This window comes from Nilaparvata lugens, chromosome 5, assembly GCF_014356525.2.
Source record: "Nilaparvata lugens isolate BPH chromosome 5, ASM1435652v1, whole genome shotgun sequence".
Lineage (NCBI taxonomy): Eukaryota > Metazoa > Arthropoda > Insecta > Hemiptera > Delphacidae > Nilaparvata > Nilaparvata lugens.
Genome location: NC_052508.1, coordinates 52,804,258 through 52,824,044, shown reverse-complemented (window position 1 = coordinate 52,824,044; position 19,787 = coordinate 52,804,258). Strand labels below are relative to the sequence as shown.

The following is a 19,787-nucleotide window of genomic DNA, read 5'->3' as shown; positions in this document are numbered from 1 at the left end:
TGGGTTGCCGCTGGACCTCCCGTTAATAGGAGAATACTTTTTAAATAGAATAGAAGAGTTTTCGTCTCTCTACTACTACACCTGCCTACCTATATGCATGCATAGATTTTCGTGGACTGCACATCATGTGAATTTCTGTTAGATTAACGGAGAATGTTCTTAATAAATTTGAAGGAATGTTTAAATTGTCTGTTTTCTCTAACAGCAATCGTGAGTTCAACGATCTAGTACATTTCTTAATTCTCCCAATTAAATTGATTTTTTTTTCAATTCAAATCAGATTTACTTCATCTTGACTCTCAATTCTATTTCGTCGTTCATATAATAATTATTGTAGTTATCAACTATCTACAACATGAATATCGACTAGTGCACACGTTTATACTTATGCTAGTCAAGCCACAATATGAAAGATTATATTTGAGTTTTGCAAACAATGTGTGTGTATAACATCATATTTAAACATTTCAATCAATTTTTTTTCAACGAACATTATAATAATAATTCATTACTGGGTTATTCATAAATTGTGCATTGTTGCATTCTGTCTATTTGTATGGGAGCATTCGGCAAATAGATTTGATTTTTTATTCGATGAATTCAATACTCTTCAACAAAAATAAAATTTTGGAGAACAAAATATATTTAATTCAATTTCAGGAATTAATATCAGATGAAATAGAAATCTTTGGAAAACAGATGAAGAATTTAAAACAAATACAGAAAAAATTGATTGGAAAACACAGTAACACAGTAAACAGAAAATAAAAACCAATACTATTTTATTTTCAAAATCAATTTAGCTCAACGATTGGTTGTACAAGTGTTGCTTACATCAAGTGATCCAGTTAAACGCGAGTTTTTCTGGAATTCTGGATCTTTCTCCATATCTAGGATATTTTTTATTTATCTACATATTTATATACTTTCTGTGATATTTCCTATTAATTTGGATTTCAAGACTCATGAATCAATATTATTCCCCAACTACATGTTTTCACGTTTTTTGATTAGAGATAGAACTCTTCTCCCAAAAGTCTTCAACTTCTTATATCAATCACATATAACTGTGTTTGAGTGGGAAAATTTTGGGAGAAAAGATTTCATAATACTTTAAAATGAAGAAGCAGATGGACAATGATTTTAGATTCCTTGAAAACACTAGCTTTTTATTTTACTGGCCCTTTTATTTCTCGAGCCTTCACATTATTTCTGAAAGAATTCAACCCACCCTAGAATATAGAATGATTTGAACAATTTCGTAGCCATTAGAAACAAAATAAAACACTGAATAGCAGTGAATAACACTGGAGAGGTCGGTCCAAACTGAGTTGGGGAAGATTGGGCTAAAATGAGGAATCACCTTAGTCAGACTCCTAATAGATATAATTGGGAGGGAATTCAACCCTCAACTAATTCGACATAAACTGCACGGTGTTTCAGGCTCCTGTAATACACATTTTCTAAGATATTATCTGCAATGGACTTGGGAGGGAAGGTTATTTAATAAATAGCGCCAAACGACCCTTTTGTTCCAGACGGTTATCATTAGTTTTAGTTGAAACCTTTTTCAAAGTTTACCTGGAAAAACAGAATTATTATAGTTCATCCTCCTCTAATGTTTTGAAAAGCTGGTCGGTTTGTGTCCTTTTAATGTTACTAAGTGTATTTTCAAAACTGGACGCTTCTTTGGTAATTTCTTTATTATTTTCAGCTGCTTCCAATGGAACAAACTGCATATGAAATCTTGGGATTGCTGGAGATAATTCTCCTCACGTTGAATTACTAACATTTTCCATGAACAATCTCATAGTGGAGCGCATACAAATATCGAGAATCAAAATAATTCATTATTAGTTTGAAATATTCTCATTATCATCTATAATTTTTATTAATTCATAACTCTACCTTCATTGTATTATCATTCATCATAATCATCATCATCACCTAGGCTTAAAATACTTCTAGAAAGTCGCCTTTGTAAAATAATAAATAAATAAAATAAATAAACCTGTCTCCTGTCAACTGAATAAGACATTTTAATGTCTCTCAACATTCAATATTTTAATGTTACGTCCTAGCCATAGTATGAAACAATCTTAGGTATGAGAATTCTCTGGTCCTGGCTCGTAAAGGAAAGGTCCAATGTTACGTAGACAGCGTATTGGAACGTTGGAAAACTGTTTGGCAGTAAATAAGGTAAGGCACTCTATCAGGTAATGACTGAGTCGGCAATGACTTGAATCAAGTTTGTAAACTTCTGATTGTAGTACAAAATCTATTTGGATTCAGTAGCCTAATATAGAGACTTCAGACGGGTTTTTTTGCGCAATCCCCGAGAAATAAGGAAAAATTTTTGCGCAAATCCCCCTCCCCCTCCCCCTCCCCCCTCCACCTCTGCGCCCCCCTCTCCTCCCCCTCTCCCTCTCCCTCTCCCTCTCCCTCACCCTCTCCCTCTCCCTCTCCTTCTCCCTCTCCCTCTCCCTCTCCCTCTCCCTCTCCCTCTCCCTCTCCCACTCCTTCTCCCTAACCCCTCTCCCAGTGAGGACGAGGGGGAGGGAAAAAAAATTTCCCTTTTTGGAGGAAAAATTCCCTACTGTCAAATTAAAGTGAATCCATATTTCTACTGTCAAATTAAAGTGAATCCATATTTCTACTGTCAAATTAAAGTGACTCCATCTAATGCTATACTGACAGTGAGAGTCAACCTTGGAAGATATGCTCAAATTATTCTCTCAGTCAGATCTTACTTCAGCATCATGAATCTCTAAGAACCCAATTCAACTTATACTGACAGATTAAAGTGAATCAATCCCAGTCTAGTATAGATAAGAAACTCTTTTGTAGATGTGCTAAATACTGACAGTGAGAGTCAACCTTGGAAGATATGCTCAAATTATTCTCTCAGTCAGATCTTACTTCAGCATCATGAAGCTCTAAGAACCCAATTCAACTTATACTGACAGATTAAAGTGAATCAATCCCAGTCTAGTATAGATAAGAAACTCTTTTGTAGATGTGCTAAAACCCTATTACTCTTTAAGTTTCTCGTTCTAGAGTTAGTTGCAAGGATCTTTAAATGCAAGGATATTACTTTAAATGCAACCCTAAAATCTTTAAATGCAAAGTGAATCCATATTTCTACTGTCAAATTAAAGTGACTCCATCTAATGTTATACTGACAGTGAGAGTCAACCTTGGAAGATATGCTCAAATTATTCTCTCAGTCAGATCTTACTTCAGCATCATGAATCTCTAAGAACCCAATTCAACTTATACTGACAGATTAAAGTGAATCAATCCCAGTCTAGTATAGATAAGAAACTCTTTTGTAGATGTGCTAAAACCCTATTACTCTTTAAGTTTCTCGTTCTAGAGTTGGTTGCAAGGATCTTTTCAAATATTCTTTCCAAATTCATGTTAATGCATAACAATATTAGCTACAACTATTGACAACTGCTTTTTTCATATCATATGCACTTCAAAAAATATTTTCTCAGTCTATATTATGTAAATTCATTTATAATTGTATATAAGTGTAAAAAACCAGTATATATTGTAATCTACACGAATAAAGCATTCTCTCATTAGCTTTATTTATTAGATAGAGCGAACAATACAATAGTTGGAAAAGAAAAAACAGGCTATTGGCCAAAACTTCTTCAATTTCCTGATTTTGACACAAATCGTTCAAATATTATGTTCACTTCAATTTCAACATCAAATCTTCAATCTGAAACTATGAATCAGAATGAAACAAAGAGTTTCAAATTTAGATAAATTGATAATGAAACTTGCGTTAAAACAAAAACTTCAAATATTCATACTGTTTTTGTTAAGAAGTTTGATGAAACTTCTATAGCAATGATTAAACCTTCCTTGTCTGTATGACATCTCAAGTAATTGAAGCATTTAATTTGTTACAAAATTTGGTTCTCAAGCACTATCACGGATCTATCTAGTGACTATCTATCTATGAGCTTGAATTTTTCTTTTTTCATCTTGTCAAAGTCCATATAGGTAAATAAGTAAATGTGCTTAAATTTTAAACCATTTTCAGCAAATACTAAATTAAATAAGAGATTTGTTTTTCCCCCCAGCACTGGGAGATATAATTAACATTCTTGCATTTTCTTTATTTGTAATTAATTTATCAAAGTATTCCAAAAATGGCTATAGATATCCTCAGACCTATATCACTGGGGGTATCAGCTCTATTGATGTCTTAACAGTGAGAGGTCAATGATCTTTTACATTTTTTATCTGCAATGTCATACAAGCATTTCCAAAGTTCATCGGTATTTGTAACAATAGTTGAGAAATCATTTGCACTACAATAATGTAGATGACCTGTATCTAGTATGTTCAATAATTCGAAAATCTCAGATAAAATTGGAAAATGTACATTTTCTGTTTTTGTTAACGCTAGATCATCGCCTTGGAATCCTGTTGAAAATTTAATATTTTTTGCAATAGAATCAAATTCATTGAATGAAATTGACATCAAGAGGCGAGTTAATTTTTTGAATTTAGCAAAGCTAAAACACTGCATGACCTAGATCAAGCTATGAACTATAATTGATAAGGTAGATTCCTTAGCTGTAACAGTTGTGTCTGAGGGGGCGTATCTCTTGATAAAAATGGTCATAGATATCCTCAGACCTATATCACTGGGGGTATCAGCTCTATTGATGTCTTAACAGAATGATCTAAGTTGATCTTTTACATTTTTTTTTATCTGCAATGTCATACAAGCATTTCCAAAGTTCATCGGAATTTGTAACAATAGTTGAGAAATCATTTGCACTACAATAATGTAGATGTCCTGTATCTAGTATGTCCAATAATTCGAAAATCTCAGATAAAATTGGAAAATGTGAGGGAAAAAATAATTTCCCTGAGGAAAAAATTCTCTACTGTCAAATTAAAGTGAATGCTAAATGAGTGAATCCATCTTTATACTGTAAAAAGTGATTGGTTTGCTTTCCACCTGACAGTTAAGAAAAATTTCACAAATTCTAAAATTTTCTATGTGCTGTACAAACCGCAGGCGTTGCTTTTTAAGTGTGCTCTCCAAGAATATCTATAGTAAATTTAGTACGAACAAGCATTCCAAAAATGGCTATAGATATCCTCAGACCTATATCACTTGGGGTATCAGCTCTATTGATGTCTTAACAGAGAGAGGGCAATGATCTTTTACATTTTTTATCTGCAATGTCATACAAGCATTTCCAAAGTTCATCCAGAGGCGAGTTAATTTTTGCAAAGCTAAAACACTGCATGTCCTCGATTAAGTTATGAACAATAAGGTAGGAATGTGCACTTAGCTGTAACACAGTTGTCTCTGAGGGGGGCGTATCTAATTGTAGACAGACAACATGTACGAGCTTTATGCAATCTCAGTGCATGCGAGCAATAAACACACTGTAATTCCTTTCCGTTGTAGAAGAATCCATATCGTGCAAAGTTTCTTTTCTGAGCATTCGTATACATAGGCGCCAATTTCATACTTTTCATACGTGTATTCTTGCACAAGAAATTATTTGTTTGATACATATTTTTAAACAGCAGAGAATTATAATGTTGTGCAGAGAATAATGCACACCTTCCATCGGGTCTATACTTATGTATCTTACATGCATCATAACACCACGAAGTGGTGAAAAAGCTGAAATCGGGCTTGAGAAAGTCCTCCGGTATGCATTGTACGTTAGAATGCAATCTTCTCAAAAACTTTGCTTTCTCAGTTCCTTTTGTAAAAATTTTTTCATAACCTGCGAGGTATTCACGGATAATTGTCTCATTCCATTCCAAATCTCCATCGCTCCATTTTATTTTATGATAGTTACGTTCCAGCCATGTTACGTCGTTAAACAATTTTGTAGTCAATTCCATCTTTGGAAATGGTGATTTGAAATGAAATACAACATAATTATTGCTCTCATCGACAATAGCAAGTTCCTTTACAATAATTTGATTACAAGTTTGCTTAAACCAGTGAAGATCAACCGTAGCAATTTTCGTAGGTGTCTGCTTTTGCACTCCTTTCTGTTCCTCTTCACGTTTCTGTTCCTCCTCACGTTTCTGCTCCTCCACCTCCTCTTCCCCCTCCTCTCCCGACTTCTGGATTGGTGTACTACTCCTCCTTGGTTCATAATGGAAATTTGTTGATTCAATATCGTAAAGTAGCGACGACTGAGCTTTGTCCAAAATATCAGAATCAAGATCACACTGGATAGAGCGAGTTTGTGGCTTGTCCACCAAAATATCAGAACACAAAGAATAGGACATGATTCCTGTTCAAAGGTAAAACTGATAATGGCTTACATTTGGCGCAGTACACACCTTATATAACCTGCAGTGATGCACTCTATCAACAAATTACTGAACTTCTCAATTTAACAGCACATACTCTGGAGTACATATCATGTTATTTTCATAATTTCTCCGGTTTTGATTCGCATTTTATTCTGAAATCGCTCGGTAAATGTAAAAAAGAAATTTCCTGCATCGCGAATACGTCAGAGAGATTTTTGACACTTTCAGTAGGCAAAATTAAATTTTTAGATTCCTACAAGTTTATGTCTGAATCCTTGGAAGTATTGGTGCGTAATTTGGTAGAAAGTACAGACATGGAAAAGAAGTTGGGGAAAGAAAGTACATTGGAAAGAACTTCCTCCAATAGAATGATTTAACGCACACGCGAAGAATATCAACATGCACAAAGAGTGTTCTCAACATTCAATATTTTCATTACCTTTCAACTCAATGCTCAAACATTAACTCTGTGGGTAGATGACACAAGCTTATAAGTCATGATTTGTAAACTTTTCAGGAGAGCAATTTGAAAGTTTGGCATAGCTGCAAACATTATCTATAATATTTTTTCTTACCCATTTTACACTAATATAATCAGATGATCCTCGACTATTTAAATAGTCTTACCCATTTTACACTAATATAATCAGCTGATCCTCGACTATTTAAATAGAAAATATCAAGGGATAAAACAATTTATTTAAATTAACTATTGAGAATTTTTGCAAGTGATGACAGAGATATCATGTTTTGCCATCTGCCAAATGTTTCAAATCACAATGTAACAGTATAGGGAATATCTTAAAAATCGATTTTATAGAAATTTGAATATATTTTTTAAAAATTAATTGATATTATTTACAAGTATTGATCAAGTTAACCAAACTTGAACTGTTTGCAAAGTTGTATGGGTTATGTAGTTCTCAATATGGGTTATTGATTTTCAGGTTTTATAATAGCCTACCAGTACATACACTTATCAAATTTTGTCATCTTTTGATAATTGGATTATAATACAAACCGGTAGAAGAGTGTTGAGATATATGTACTTATCAATATTTGTCAACTTGGGGTTTGGAAGAAAATGCAGTATCAGGCTTAAGCAAGGTCTATATCTCAGCTATTTAAAAAGGTACAACATATTTAGTTATACCATCTTATAGATCTAATTTTTCTGAACACAACCATATGCATAACTCAATATGGTCAAAAATGTGACTTATCAACTTGTGTCATCTACCCACAGAACTAAAGTTAATTAATTAATCATTACACTATCTAAAAGAAAAAATGGAATTTTCTATTAATTTGGAATAATACTTTGAATTCGCCTATTCAGATCATCTATTTGAAATGAATTTTCAAAATGCATTTCAAATAGTTGATGTGAAAAAGTCAAACACAATAAAAGAATGAATGGAATACCAATCCAGCCATGTGTACGATGTACACAAGACCTTGCAAGGTCGTGAATGAATGAAATGCATCACACCAGATGTGTAAGGGCCAACGCCCTCACTTCGCAACAAGGAAGGCAGAGCGTTGAGCCGACCTTGACACAGTGAGCGACCGAGTGATGTCAGCTTGCCATACATCAAGCTATAAAAACACATTTTTAATCTCTTATCACTCAATGCAACTTGCATAGTGTGGAGAGTGCTCAACACGTATACTAGTGTGATATTCATTACGAACTTATCAACAACAGGTAAGAATTGAAAACAATTTTTTATCAAATATGGACACATTTTATTGATGGCAACTATTACACATACACATACATATTAACATGTGAAGCATGTTAATGCCCACCGAGATAAATATTGTCAAATGCCAAATTTGCTAATTTTGCACTTGACAATATTTATGTCAGTTAAAAAAGCATTAACATGCTTCACAAAGAGACAAAGATTTTTGCAATTTTTGTCGAAATGATCGACGTCTTTAGAGGTCAAACCCTGGGTGTACCTCTCCGGCATGTATATGTCCGTCAGTCGTGAAGCTGTCAAATGGACTTTTAATATTATGCGCCGACCATGTTGGTTGGTAATCTGGCGTACCGCCACGATGGGGTACGGCGTGTTCTCCACCAACTGCCGGAGAGGCGTCCACGGTTTCTCTGTCCGATTAATAATCGCAAGCAACTCCTCCGTCTCCATCTCGTTCTCCGCTTCCTCCTCCTCCTCCCGCAAAAGAGGCGTTATGGAGCTGTCCTCATCCACCACACGTTTCTGTTGAAAAAATATTTCAACAGACTCTTATTTGTTTCAGGTTTAAAATCATACGAGAGAGGGAGAACTTGCTCAACAGATTCACTACTCAAAACTGTGAGTAATAACTCGGAAATTCTCTGACATAACTCTCAATTATCGAAAAAAAATTTTCAGTTCATTACAATCAACATATGATTGGATTTTTCATATAAGTAATAAGTAATTTATCATCAAAGTTATTGCAGAATAATATGATTGGATTTATAATAACAATATTATTCGAATTTCACGTTTCATTACTCATGCAAATTTTTAACAATTTTTGTTTCATACAAACAGTTTATGCATATGATTGGATTTTTCATATAAGTAATAAGTAATTTGTCATCAAAGTTATTGCAGAAAACATACAGTTTATGCATATGATTGGATTTTTCATAATTCAAATATCAATGTATTATTCACACTCGTATCCGTTGAAAAATATTTCATTAGACTCTTATTTGTTTCAGGTTTAAAATCATACAAGAGAGAGATCTTGCTCAACAGATTCACTACTCAAAACTGTGAGTAATAACTCGGAAATTCTCTGACATAACTCTCAATTATCGAAAAAAAATTTTCAGTTCATTACAATCAACATATGATTGGATTTTTCATATAAGTAATAAGTAATTTGTCATCAAAGTTATTGCAGAATAATATGATTGGATTTATAATAACAATATTATTCGAATTTCACGTTTCATTACTCATGCAAATTTTTAACATTTTTGTTTCACACAAACAGTTTATGCATTATTCGAATCAGTAATTTGATATAGTAAGTAATATATATAAGTAATAACTCGGAAATTCTCCGATTACTTGAACTCAATTCAAATTGGTAGATAATTGAATTGTTTCATGCAACATATTCGAATTTATTATCGAAATTACTAAAACATGTTTTGAATTTTTATCCAAATTTCAATGCAACCATCATGAGAATTTATCTGTGTTCGGATTGTTTTGATAGCACAATTAGATAGCTCAGTCTTCGCTCACAGTATAAGAATCAGTAAATGCACACAAAAGATTTATAAGATTCACATTTTATAAAGATTTTGTGCACATTACAATAATAATAATTTTTTGTATGCTAACCTTTGATTGAGTGAGGACGCCGGGCTCCTCATCGTCGTCGACAAACAACCCCCGCTTAACTGACTGCTTGGGGGCGGGTACCGATGTGAGGGCCGCTCGGCGTGGTGCCCAAGTAGCTTGCGGGAGAGGGCTGCTGTCTGGGATGATGATGCTGGAATCCTCATCTTGGACGAAGATCCCTTGTTTCTTCAAGGGATCTGAGGAGGTGCCAGAGGTGGAGGCAGCAGCTGTAGCAGCATAGGTGGCAGCTGAGCTGAGGCTTTTCTGCTGCTTCTGCTGTTCCCAGTAGTTCAGCTCCCTCTCCGGAGGCGGGCTGTCTGGTAATAAGAATGAGGATGAGGATGCACGGTGTGACTTGTCCATGGTGTCGAGAAGCGCGTACTAATAGCTCTCTAACGTGAATGATGATTTTCCACTGAGAAAAGCGATTATATAGCAAGTCGTTTCTCTGTCTGTTGCAGGCTTGTACGAGTGAGATAGAAACACAAAGGAGGCGTGTATCACAATTGGCGAACACTGCCGATACTCCCCAGAGCTTTAGCTCGGCGCTAACATTATTGATTGTAAGTGAAAATTTTTGTTATATTCTCATATTTTTGTGAAATAACACTAAATTGATTTATAATATATATTTAGTGTTACAGTTTGGTTACATTGTTTTTCCACAGCATTTTCTCACCTCACTACTCATAAGCAATTGTGCTCTCGTGAAGGAACCTTACCTGCATCTAGAAAATCATAGCCGAGGTGTACCTGAACCGAGTCGAGGAGCATATCCGATTATTTCATTTCGTCAAATCAACACATGTAAGTTCATTTTTACTTAAATTTTTCTCCTCCTCCTCTCCTCGGAGGACAATTGTTCTCCTCCTCCTCCCCTCCGAGGACAAAAATTGTCCTTTGTCCTCCTCCTCCTCCTCCTCCACTCGTTTAGCAGGAAAGAAAAAATGAGAGAGGAATCAGGAGAAGGGGTGAGAGCTCAATGTCATGAGGATTGTCACAATAATTTTCTTTATTTTAAATTATTATACATACATCAAAGCATATCTATGCCCAAATCAAATACAGAAAGTAACTCTTTCCTTATTCCTACTGGGAATAAAACATCTAGCTTGATTCTAATTTTATAATTCAAATCTATGTTCGGCTTTTCAAATTCTTCCTCTAACCAATAGTTTGAAAATGCTTCCACATTTTCAAACTGTAGGATATACCGAGTATTGTTTCTATTGTACACTTCTTTTATTGCAATAATGACTAACTCTATACCTTGTGGTAACTCTTCCAATCTTTTACACTCTCCTACTTTTACTTTCCCTTTAATTTCCAGCACTGTGATGTTATTATACTGCTCCACTTCTTTTTGTGTGAAGGGAGTGTCTTCCAAGTTTTTCCAAACATCTGGGAGAAACTTAACTGATTCTATTCTAGGAAATGTATGCCCATTATAGCTTGACATACCATTGACTGTAATTACACAAATTTTCTCTTCCCTTGGTAGACAAATAATTTCTTTTTTGTCAGTGTAAGGGATTACAAAATAACCCTCTTTCTTGAGAGTTTCGATAGCTTTGTATGCATTAATGAAAACATTTTTATGGCAGCCCTTTACAAAGTAAACGTTTTTCAAACCATCTTTCTCCCCTAGTACACCTACATATGGGAATTTCCCAGTATTATTCACAGTAAATGCAGTCACATTATAAACTCCACTAGGCTCAAAATTTCGCCAATGTGAATGGTCCAAGTTCCTCTCTCAAATTTTCTATTTTAAAATTCTTCTAGCTGCTTATGCCGTTCCCTAAATGACTGTGTGGCTTCAAAAAACTCAATTTTCCTCCGTTTTAGATCAATTTCATCCAGTTCTAGCTTACGATTCTTGGCTGATAGCACTGAGATAGGAGACAAGGGTATGGAGGAAGCTTACAAGTTATGTTTGCCCGTTTTCTTAAGACTTGTGGTATTAAGTTACCTGTTGCTACAAGACCCAACTCATCTAGGTCAACAACTTTGGATATGGTAGAGAAAACTGTGGTTGACTTGGAGAAAAAAGTCTCTCCACTCTCCACACTTTTGTGAGAAACTGATATTATTTTTGTTTGATGGATCCTCGAAAATTTCCACATAATTAATAGGTAGTAGATTAAAGCTAAATGCAGAGATTACATAGGATATTATTTTATTTCTATGTTGTGGGTCAGTGGGAAGCTTTACTTGTACTCCACTCAATTTGCTGGTATTGCTATTACCCCCAGTAAACATACTGTAGAAGATCATTATAGATCAAACAACAACTATTTTTCAAATTATCTGTCAGTTTTCTCCACATTTTAGCCAAGGACACAGAATAAATTGGAGCATTTTGGAAATAATTTCTACTATCATTCAAGAGTGACAAGCTATCTTGAATAGGCTCAAAGGTTTTGCTATTGGCCCAACTCAAACAATCAATCCCAACAGTTTTATTGTTATCTGCTATCACATTATAGTCTTCTTTATATTCTCCTTGGAAACAAAAATGATGATTTGTAGTTAGAAAATCACACTTTAGTGAACCGTCTTGGATAGATAAGAGTCAATTACTAACTAAGTAAATATTTTACAATTGATTATATACGCTGATCATTCCAACTTATAGTTTAATATGTTTTCAGATATGTGCTCTCGAACGGAAATCATTTGATGAATATATAAGCTCAGTATATTATAAATAGGCATTTTAATGAATTACGTAAATATGATTCTGTTTCTTTAGAAAAAATGGCGAGAATACAAAGTTATCGTTGTGAACTAACTGAACTATTGGAGACGCATCACCAATTATTGGACCAGTTAGCAGAAAAAGGATGGACAAATCTACAATATTTAACATTTGTGAGAGATTATGAAAAATTAGGAGTTTGGCATAGTGATAACTATAATCATATTTCAGTTTGTGAATTATACGGTACATCATATGATAAATTCTGGGAGAATGGCAATATCCCAGGCTCATACAGATGTGATTGTGCTCATCTTAAAGAGTCTATCGATAAAATTAAGAAGGTTATAACAGAAAAAAATAAACATTTAACAAAAGAACAATTAAATAAACTTATCTGGAATTTTTTACGAGATTCTTCAGATGAGACAGGCTTAGAACAAGATTGATAGCATATTCTGTTTAATTTCAGATTGGAGATGGATTCAATTTCATTTGATAAGAACTATTTTTCGAATAAAATCGATAAAAAATATAGATGTTGTTATTTCGAACTTATTGACAAAACAATATTAGAATTGAATAATTTCGGAAAAGAAGGACTAACGTTTGAGGAATATTTAACATTTATAAAACCTGGTAAAAGTGAAGAACAGAAGTCAGAACATATAAGCGTATGTTATATTATAAATAAGAATATAGTTGATAGACATCGAAGATGCGAATTAAAGGAAATTCCTGAATTTTGCTATTGTAATTCATTAGGTTGGTTGAATATTCGAATGTATTATTTCATTGATGATAGGTTAACAGATAAAAACATTGATAGTGTAAGATTTACATTTGAAATTATGAAAATGTGTGGCGAATCAGCGATGTTGTACAAACTTTAACTTTTTTACAGAGATTATGATGAACTCGTTAATTGAGGAGAGAATAAAACTATTAAATACTAAAAGCTTTGAATGTGAAAATTAATTGTAATACTTGTAGAGGTTTAAGGAATAAATGTATTAGTTGTAAGTTAGAATAATATATGAAGGCGGTTTAGTCTGATTACACTCTATATTTCCTTCTCAACCTGTAACGTATAGCTTGCAAGATCTAAACGGAGAAGTAATTAGTGGGCGGTTTTATGCAGAAGAAATTAAAAAAACGCAATTAAACGAAACGGAGAGACAAGTGTATTTGATTGAAAAAATATTAAAACGTGATAAAAAAGGATTGTTAGTGAAATGGATTGGGTTTTCAACACCTAGCTATATTAGATGAAAAATAATCTATTGTAAATAATCTATTGTAAATATCATGATGTACATTTGTTGAAAATATATTAGCTCATCATAAAAAATTGGTTCTCATTTCGTTCTTCTTTTGAACATCTGTCTGATGATGTGGAGAGGAGGTGGTCTGCATTCCAATCTCTGGGAAACGCCTCTCTATACATCATCATGACCTCGGTCATTGTTCTAACTATTCAGTGGCTTATCAGATCATGTTCTGTACGTTTGAGCCAATTACCAATTGTTAACTCATGATTACAAATAAAGAAAAGCCTGCATTTTGTAAAAATGGAGATCTACTACCTCACAATGCACGAATGTTAATTATATCTCCTAGTGCTGGGGGGAAAAACAAATCTCTTATTTAATTTAGTATTTGCTGAAAATGGTTTAAAATTTAAGCACATTTACTTATTTACCTATATGGACTTTGACATGATGAAAAACTGGACTGAAATGGAACAATCCAAGTCTCTATCTGGAAAATAACTGAATTTTTTAAAAAATAGAGACTTTTGCGCTACATAGTTGAAATCAATCGAGATTGAATCAAGCCTGGGATTTTCAGTTTCTTTTAGAAGGAAGAAAGCAAGTTCAAGTGAAAAATTCATCTTTGCTTATCTGATATTTATTTTTAGATAATAATTTATCTTTCTCTAGATCTTAGTTTATGAATGATCTAGCCGGGTGTCCAGGGTAAAAAGAGGATAAGGCGAGTGACGCGAGCCTGCTGGCTTGTATATCATAAGATGACAATATGCTTACTACTAATAAGTTCCCTAAAAGCACTTACGTATACGAGGAAAACATAAAATGAATGTCGAGTGTTGATGAAAAATTGTGAGACAACAAAAGAAAGCAGACAATAAAACAATAAGAGGATCTGAAAGGGTTGCGCTCAGTAGAATACTGCGTAAGTAGAAAGTTATGAACTGGCTGTCTGAGAATAGAATCACTGAGCAAAACCTTCTTATGGACTCTACAGTGTCTGCAGAAGAGGGAAACAATAGAAAAATAATATAATAATGATTTCTTGGAGAATGAAATTGTGCAGTATCAGGATAATAGGAATGCATGATAATTCAAGATTCCCAGAAATGAGGGGAGTTTTCTCTGACGAGAAAATCTCAAATAGAATAGCTCACAATTGAAGGATATGATGCTAAGAACAAGATATTAAGCTTGTCTGCGTCTGCTTGAGAGTGATATAAATTTTATACTATCTCGAAAAACACTATGAATAGAAGCACGTTTTTTCTCAACATTCAAATGAACACAGATTCAATTGTTTTAGGAGAATGAAAAATTCTTCTAGTCGGTGACTAACTCCTCTTAGATTTTATATTCTTGAATTCAACTTTGATCAAGTTTCAACTGTTTAATTGTTTCCAGTCACCAAGATTATGTAGAGTTATAAGCTTATAATCAGTTAATGATCAAGGTTAATTGAAATAGTTCAATTCAATAACAAAGAGAACCTAATTATCAATTGAAATTTGAAATGCCTCCGAAACTACAGAGCTTTGAGAATGGCACAGGCAGCACAGTTGCGATACTTACTATCTAGACACTACATCTTGCTATAATAGTTGGTTGACAATCAGAGTTGGCCTTTTCAGCGAGTGGGCGAGGTAAAGTGATTTTGTCACTTCAATAACTTCGAAGAGACCGCACATTCTGCGTAGCTGTGGTCTAGATTCCATCATAATAGGTGAGCTTCAATCAAACTTTGGTACGAAGATTAGCATGCACGAGCTTAGCAAGGTCGTGGAAATTCACTAATTACTACCTACTTATATATTACGCTCTAAAATACCACGTGCATTCATTCCTCATAGCCTAGAATATTTTTAAATTTCACTAAAATAGACTATTGGTGGATATCTTGTATTACAAAGCCACGCGTCTCTATATCAGAAGTTTCAGTTTTATTGAGTTTCGAACTAATTCATTTTGTTTTATTAACTTCGTTTTTGATAGAGCACGAACAGACTTTCTACTTCTACATTAAAATTTCTTTATTACATTAAAAACTCTTAATGCATTCAGATTCAACTTGCGCTTCAACCTTTGAGAGAGCTATTTGAAGTAGTTGAAAATGGATTTTGTCCGAACTAATTAAAATCATCAATGAGGAGCCAAAGTTAAATTAATACCTTCGCGTATTAGTTCTCAAACTTAGGGGTGAACTGGAAAGTTGAGTCTCCATGACTAATTTCATCCATAAAAATAGCTTTGAATGATTCTTGCTTCTATAGTGAGGTCCACGTTATAATGGCAGTGGAGAGAGATAGGAGAAAAACGTTACCGAACCTCTCTGTCTTGTCAATGCCTTCTAAAGACAGTAGCTGATACAGGTTTATTGATGTAATAGCAACTGTTTATTCTCGTTTAAAATAATCAATAATATTTTATTAAGAAAGAAATTATATTTTTCAATTATTTCATAATTAAGATGAAATATTTTGTTAATTAATTGACCGAACGTAGTGAGGTCTATTTTTTAACTAGGATTTTCTTTTGTCTGTCCGTATGTAACGCGATTACAGTCAAACGCGTTGATAGAATTCCATGATATTGGCAGGAATATTTCTTTTTCAACTGTGCGTCGATGTACACAAAAGGTTTTTTGAAATTTTGCATTTCAAGGATAATATGAAAAGGAAAGCAGTTCCTCCATACTCTGATATCACTATATATATATATATATATATTCCTCTTGATAGACAAATCTCCCAAGTGTAAGGGATTGTGATCACAAGTCACTATGATCGAAGAGAGTTTCTCTCTCTCAAATTTGTATTTTAAAATTCTGCTAGTTGCTGTTCCCCGAATATCTCTGTGGTTTTCAAAAAAAAAAAAAAATATGCATATCACCTGAAATCAAATAATCGCTTTGCTTCTCTCAACAATAGCCACTTGTGCTTTCACCAACTTAATCTGAATCACGACGTTCATTTGACTTGGAAGGGATACATCAAGGGTGTCTTACACTTATCTAAATACCTACTTGCATAATTACTCAAATATAACTATAATCAATAGCTTTCATTTTTAACAATCACCTTCAAGTACTTTCTACATCTTTACATCAGTGCAACTTCATCTAATTTTGCTTCAACTCTGATGCACAATTTTGGTGACATCAATGATATTAATTTATCAAATAATAGTTGTCTCTTGTCAGGAGCCTATAGGCACTTTTATTTATACTTGAAAGTAATGCATTGAACTCGATGTTGAAAAAATGCATCGGTCTCTTGAGAGTTTGATGCATTAATGTAGTTACGATAAATATTTTCTTGAACGAATTTATGTAGCGTTGACACAGGGTTTGAAAACTAGATAGAACCAGCTAAAACTCTGTTGTTAAAAAATCTTGTCATCTACATTATCATTAATGGTTGTTGAGAAGTAAAATCGTAACTCGTTTATTTCTGTTCAAGTAATTTCTGGATTGAGCCTACTCAGTAAAATAAAATACAGAACATGTCATAACAGGGAATGCTGTAGGAATCTTCAATCTACAGCAATTGTATTTATTATCGTAGTTATCTCAATCATAGAAAAGCCAGCAGTATTAAAGATTGGTGACAGTGGAATAATTATAATTGATATTGCAGGAATGTGAAGAGTTGTAGCGAAATCTCATTGCTAGGTGTGTGAACCGGGAACATTGGATTTTCAGTGATAAGAGATGGTTCAAAATAGCTTATTTCGTTGTTGATAATAGCAAAAAAGGAATTTAGAAATATGGTGATTTGAGAATAGGAGATAACGCATGGGGCCATCTGGCAATCTCAAACTGCTACTTGTGAGAAGCGATGTACTAAGGCATAGCTGCTGAGGTGGATTCACTTAAACTGGCAGTAGCGTATGACTGATCAAAGGAGAGACCGACATGATCCTTTACTCGGCATTCGTAATGCAGAGATCGCTGCGTGGAGAGAGCCATATGCTCGTATACGAATGACGGATTAAAAAGGAACTTTGGATTTCTCTTTCGTAATAGAGGAAAAAGCAGTAGCGAGAATAGAAGATAACGCATGGGGCCATCTGTTTTTTTTTTGACTGCTAGTAGTAGCGAACGGTCGATCATAGTGGAGAACAATTCTCTATTCTCTCTTTACTCCTCATTCGTAAAATGCTGTGCTCCGCTACGCGGAAAGAGCCATTTTACGGATGACGAAGTAAAGGAAAGCAAACTCAACACACATGGCTTTTGCAGCAACGCGCGAGGAGGCTCGAATTGGGTGCATACCAGTCTGCTACTTGTCTAAAACACATAGGAGCGCATTACCATTTCTCTCTCTCTATAACCTTGGCACGAGCGATGGATTTCACTACGTAACATCACATTAGATAAGGAAAGTATATCACGCATCGAATTGCAGCAACAGAAGGTGTCATTTGCTTTGAAACGTTCGAACTGATAAAATGAGTGCTTATTTCGATTGCGAAATATGATAGATTTGATGTTGAAATTGAAGTGAACATAATATTTGAACGATTTGTGTCAAAATCAGGAAATTGAAGAAGTTTTGGCCAATAGCCTGTTTTTTCTTTTCCAACTATTGTATTGTTCGCTCTATCTAATAAATAAATAAAGCTAATGAGAGAATGCTTTATTCGTGTAGATTACAATATATACTGGTTTTTTACACTTATATACAATTATAAATGAATTTACATAATATAGACTGAGAAAATATTTTTTGAAGTGCATATGATATGAAAAAAGCAGTTGTCAATAGTTGTAGCTAATATTGTTATGCATTAACATGAATTTGGAAAGAATATTTGAAAAGATCCTTGCAACTAACTCTAGAACGAGAAACTTAAAGAGTAATAGGGTTTTAGCACATCTACAAAAGAGTTTCTTATCTATACTAGACTGGGATTTAATCTGTCAGTATAAGTTGAATTGGGTTCTTAGAGCTTCATGATGCTAAAGTAAGATCTGACTGAGAGAATAATTTGAGCATATCTTCCAAGGTTGACTCTCACTGTCAGTATTTAGCACATCTACAAAAGAGTTTCTTATCTATACTAGACTGGGATTGATTCACTTTAATCTGTCAGTATAAGTTGAATTGGGTTCTTAGAGATTCATGATGCTGAAGTAAGATCTGACTGAGAGAATAATTTGAGCATATCTTCCAAGGTTGACTCTCACTGTCAGTATTTAGCACATCTACAAAAGAGTTTCTTATCTATACTAGACTGGGATTTAATCTGTCAGTATAAGTTGAATTGGGTTCTTAGAGATTCATGATGCTGAAGTAAGATCTGACTGAGAGAATAATTTGAGCATATCTTCCAAGGTTGACTCTCACTACACTTGCATATGATGGATTCACTTTAATCTGTCAGTAGAAATATGGATTCACTTTAATTTGTCAGTAGAAATATGGATTCACTTTAATTTGTCAGTAGAAATATGGATTCACTTTAATTTGACAGTAGAAAAGGGAAAAAGGGAAATTATTTTTTCCCTCACTGTCTCTCTCTCTCTTCCTCCCCCTCGTCCTCACTGGGAGAGGGGTGAGGGTGAGGGAGAGGGTGAGGGAGAAGGAGAGGGAGAAGGAGAGGGAGAAGGAGAGGGGGAGGAGAGGGAGAGGAGAGGAGAGGGAGAGGGAGAGGGAGAAGGAGAGGGAGAGGGAGAGGGGGAGGAGAGGGGGAGGAGAGGGGGAGGAGAGGGGGAGGAGAGGGGGAGGAGAGGGGGAGGAGAGGGGGAGGAGAGGGGGAGGAGAGGGAGAGGGGGAGGAGAGGGGGAGGAGAGGGGGAGTTTGCGCATGCGCAGAGGGGGTGGGGGGAGGGGGAGGGGGATTTGCGCAAAAATTTTTCCTTATTTCTCGGGGATTGTGCAAAAAAACCCGTCTGAAGTATCTATATTAGGCTACTGGATTCCACTAATCTTGGAGGAATATACTTCCTGCAATCTTGTTGAAACATACAAAATACAAAGAAAGATTACGTCATTGACCATTTTTTCTAATAAATACAGACTCAGATGAATCTTACTGCTGTCCCTTTTCATTCCTCCACTAGTTCATGAATGGAATAGAACAGATTGAATGCAGCAGTTCAATTCACTATTGCATTGAATATTATTCCATTGAT

At 34.5% G+C, this 19,787-nt stretch overlaps 1 protein-coding gene across 1 annotated transcript; it reads right to left on the bottom strand.

Annotated features, from left to right (window-relative positions):
- Positions 1 to 8,147: 8,147 nt before the first annotated feature.
- On the bottom strand, positions 8,148 to 10,482 carry LOC120351637. The gene is made up of 2 exons (XM_039429535.1): positions 9,681 to 10,482; positions 8,148 to 8,552 (listed from the first exon to the last, which is right to left on the bottom strand). Exons 1-2 carry the CDS (start codon positions 10,041 to 10,043, stop codon positions 8,148 to 8,150), a joined length of 768 nt encoding a protein of 255 aa, XP_039285469.1. The 5' UTR covers positions 10,044 to 10,482.
- Positions 10,483 to 19,787: the final 9,305 nt, after the last annotated feature.

Excerpts from the sequence above, each read along its gene's own strand:
- LOC120351637 (XM_039429535.1), bottom strand. The coding sequence starts at position 10,043 with ATGGACAAGTCACACCGTGCATCCTCATCCTCATTCTTATTACCAGAC. Across the intron at positions 8,553-9,680 it reads GCGTCCTCACTCAATCAAAG|AAACGTGTGGTGGATGAGGA; the intron begins GTTAGCATACAA and ends TTTTTTCAACAG.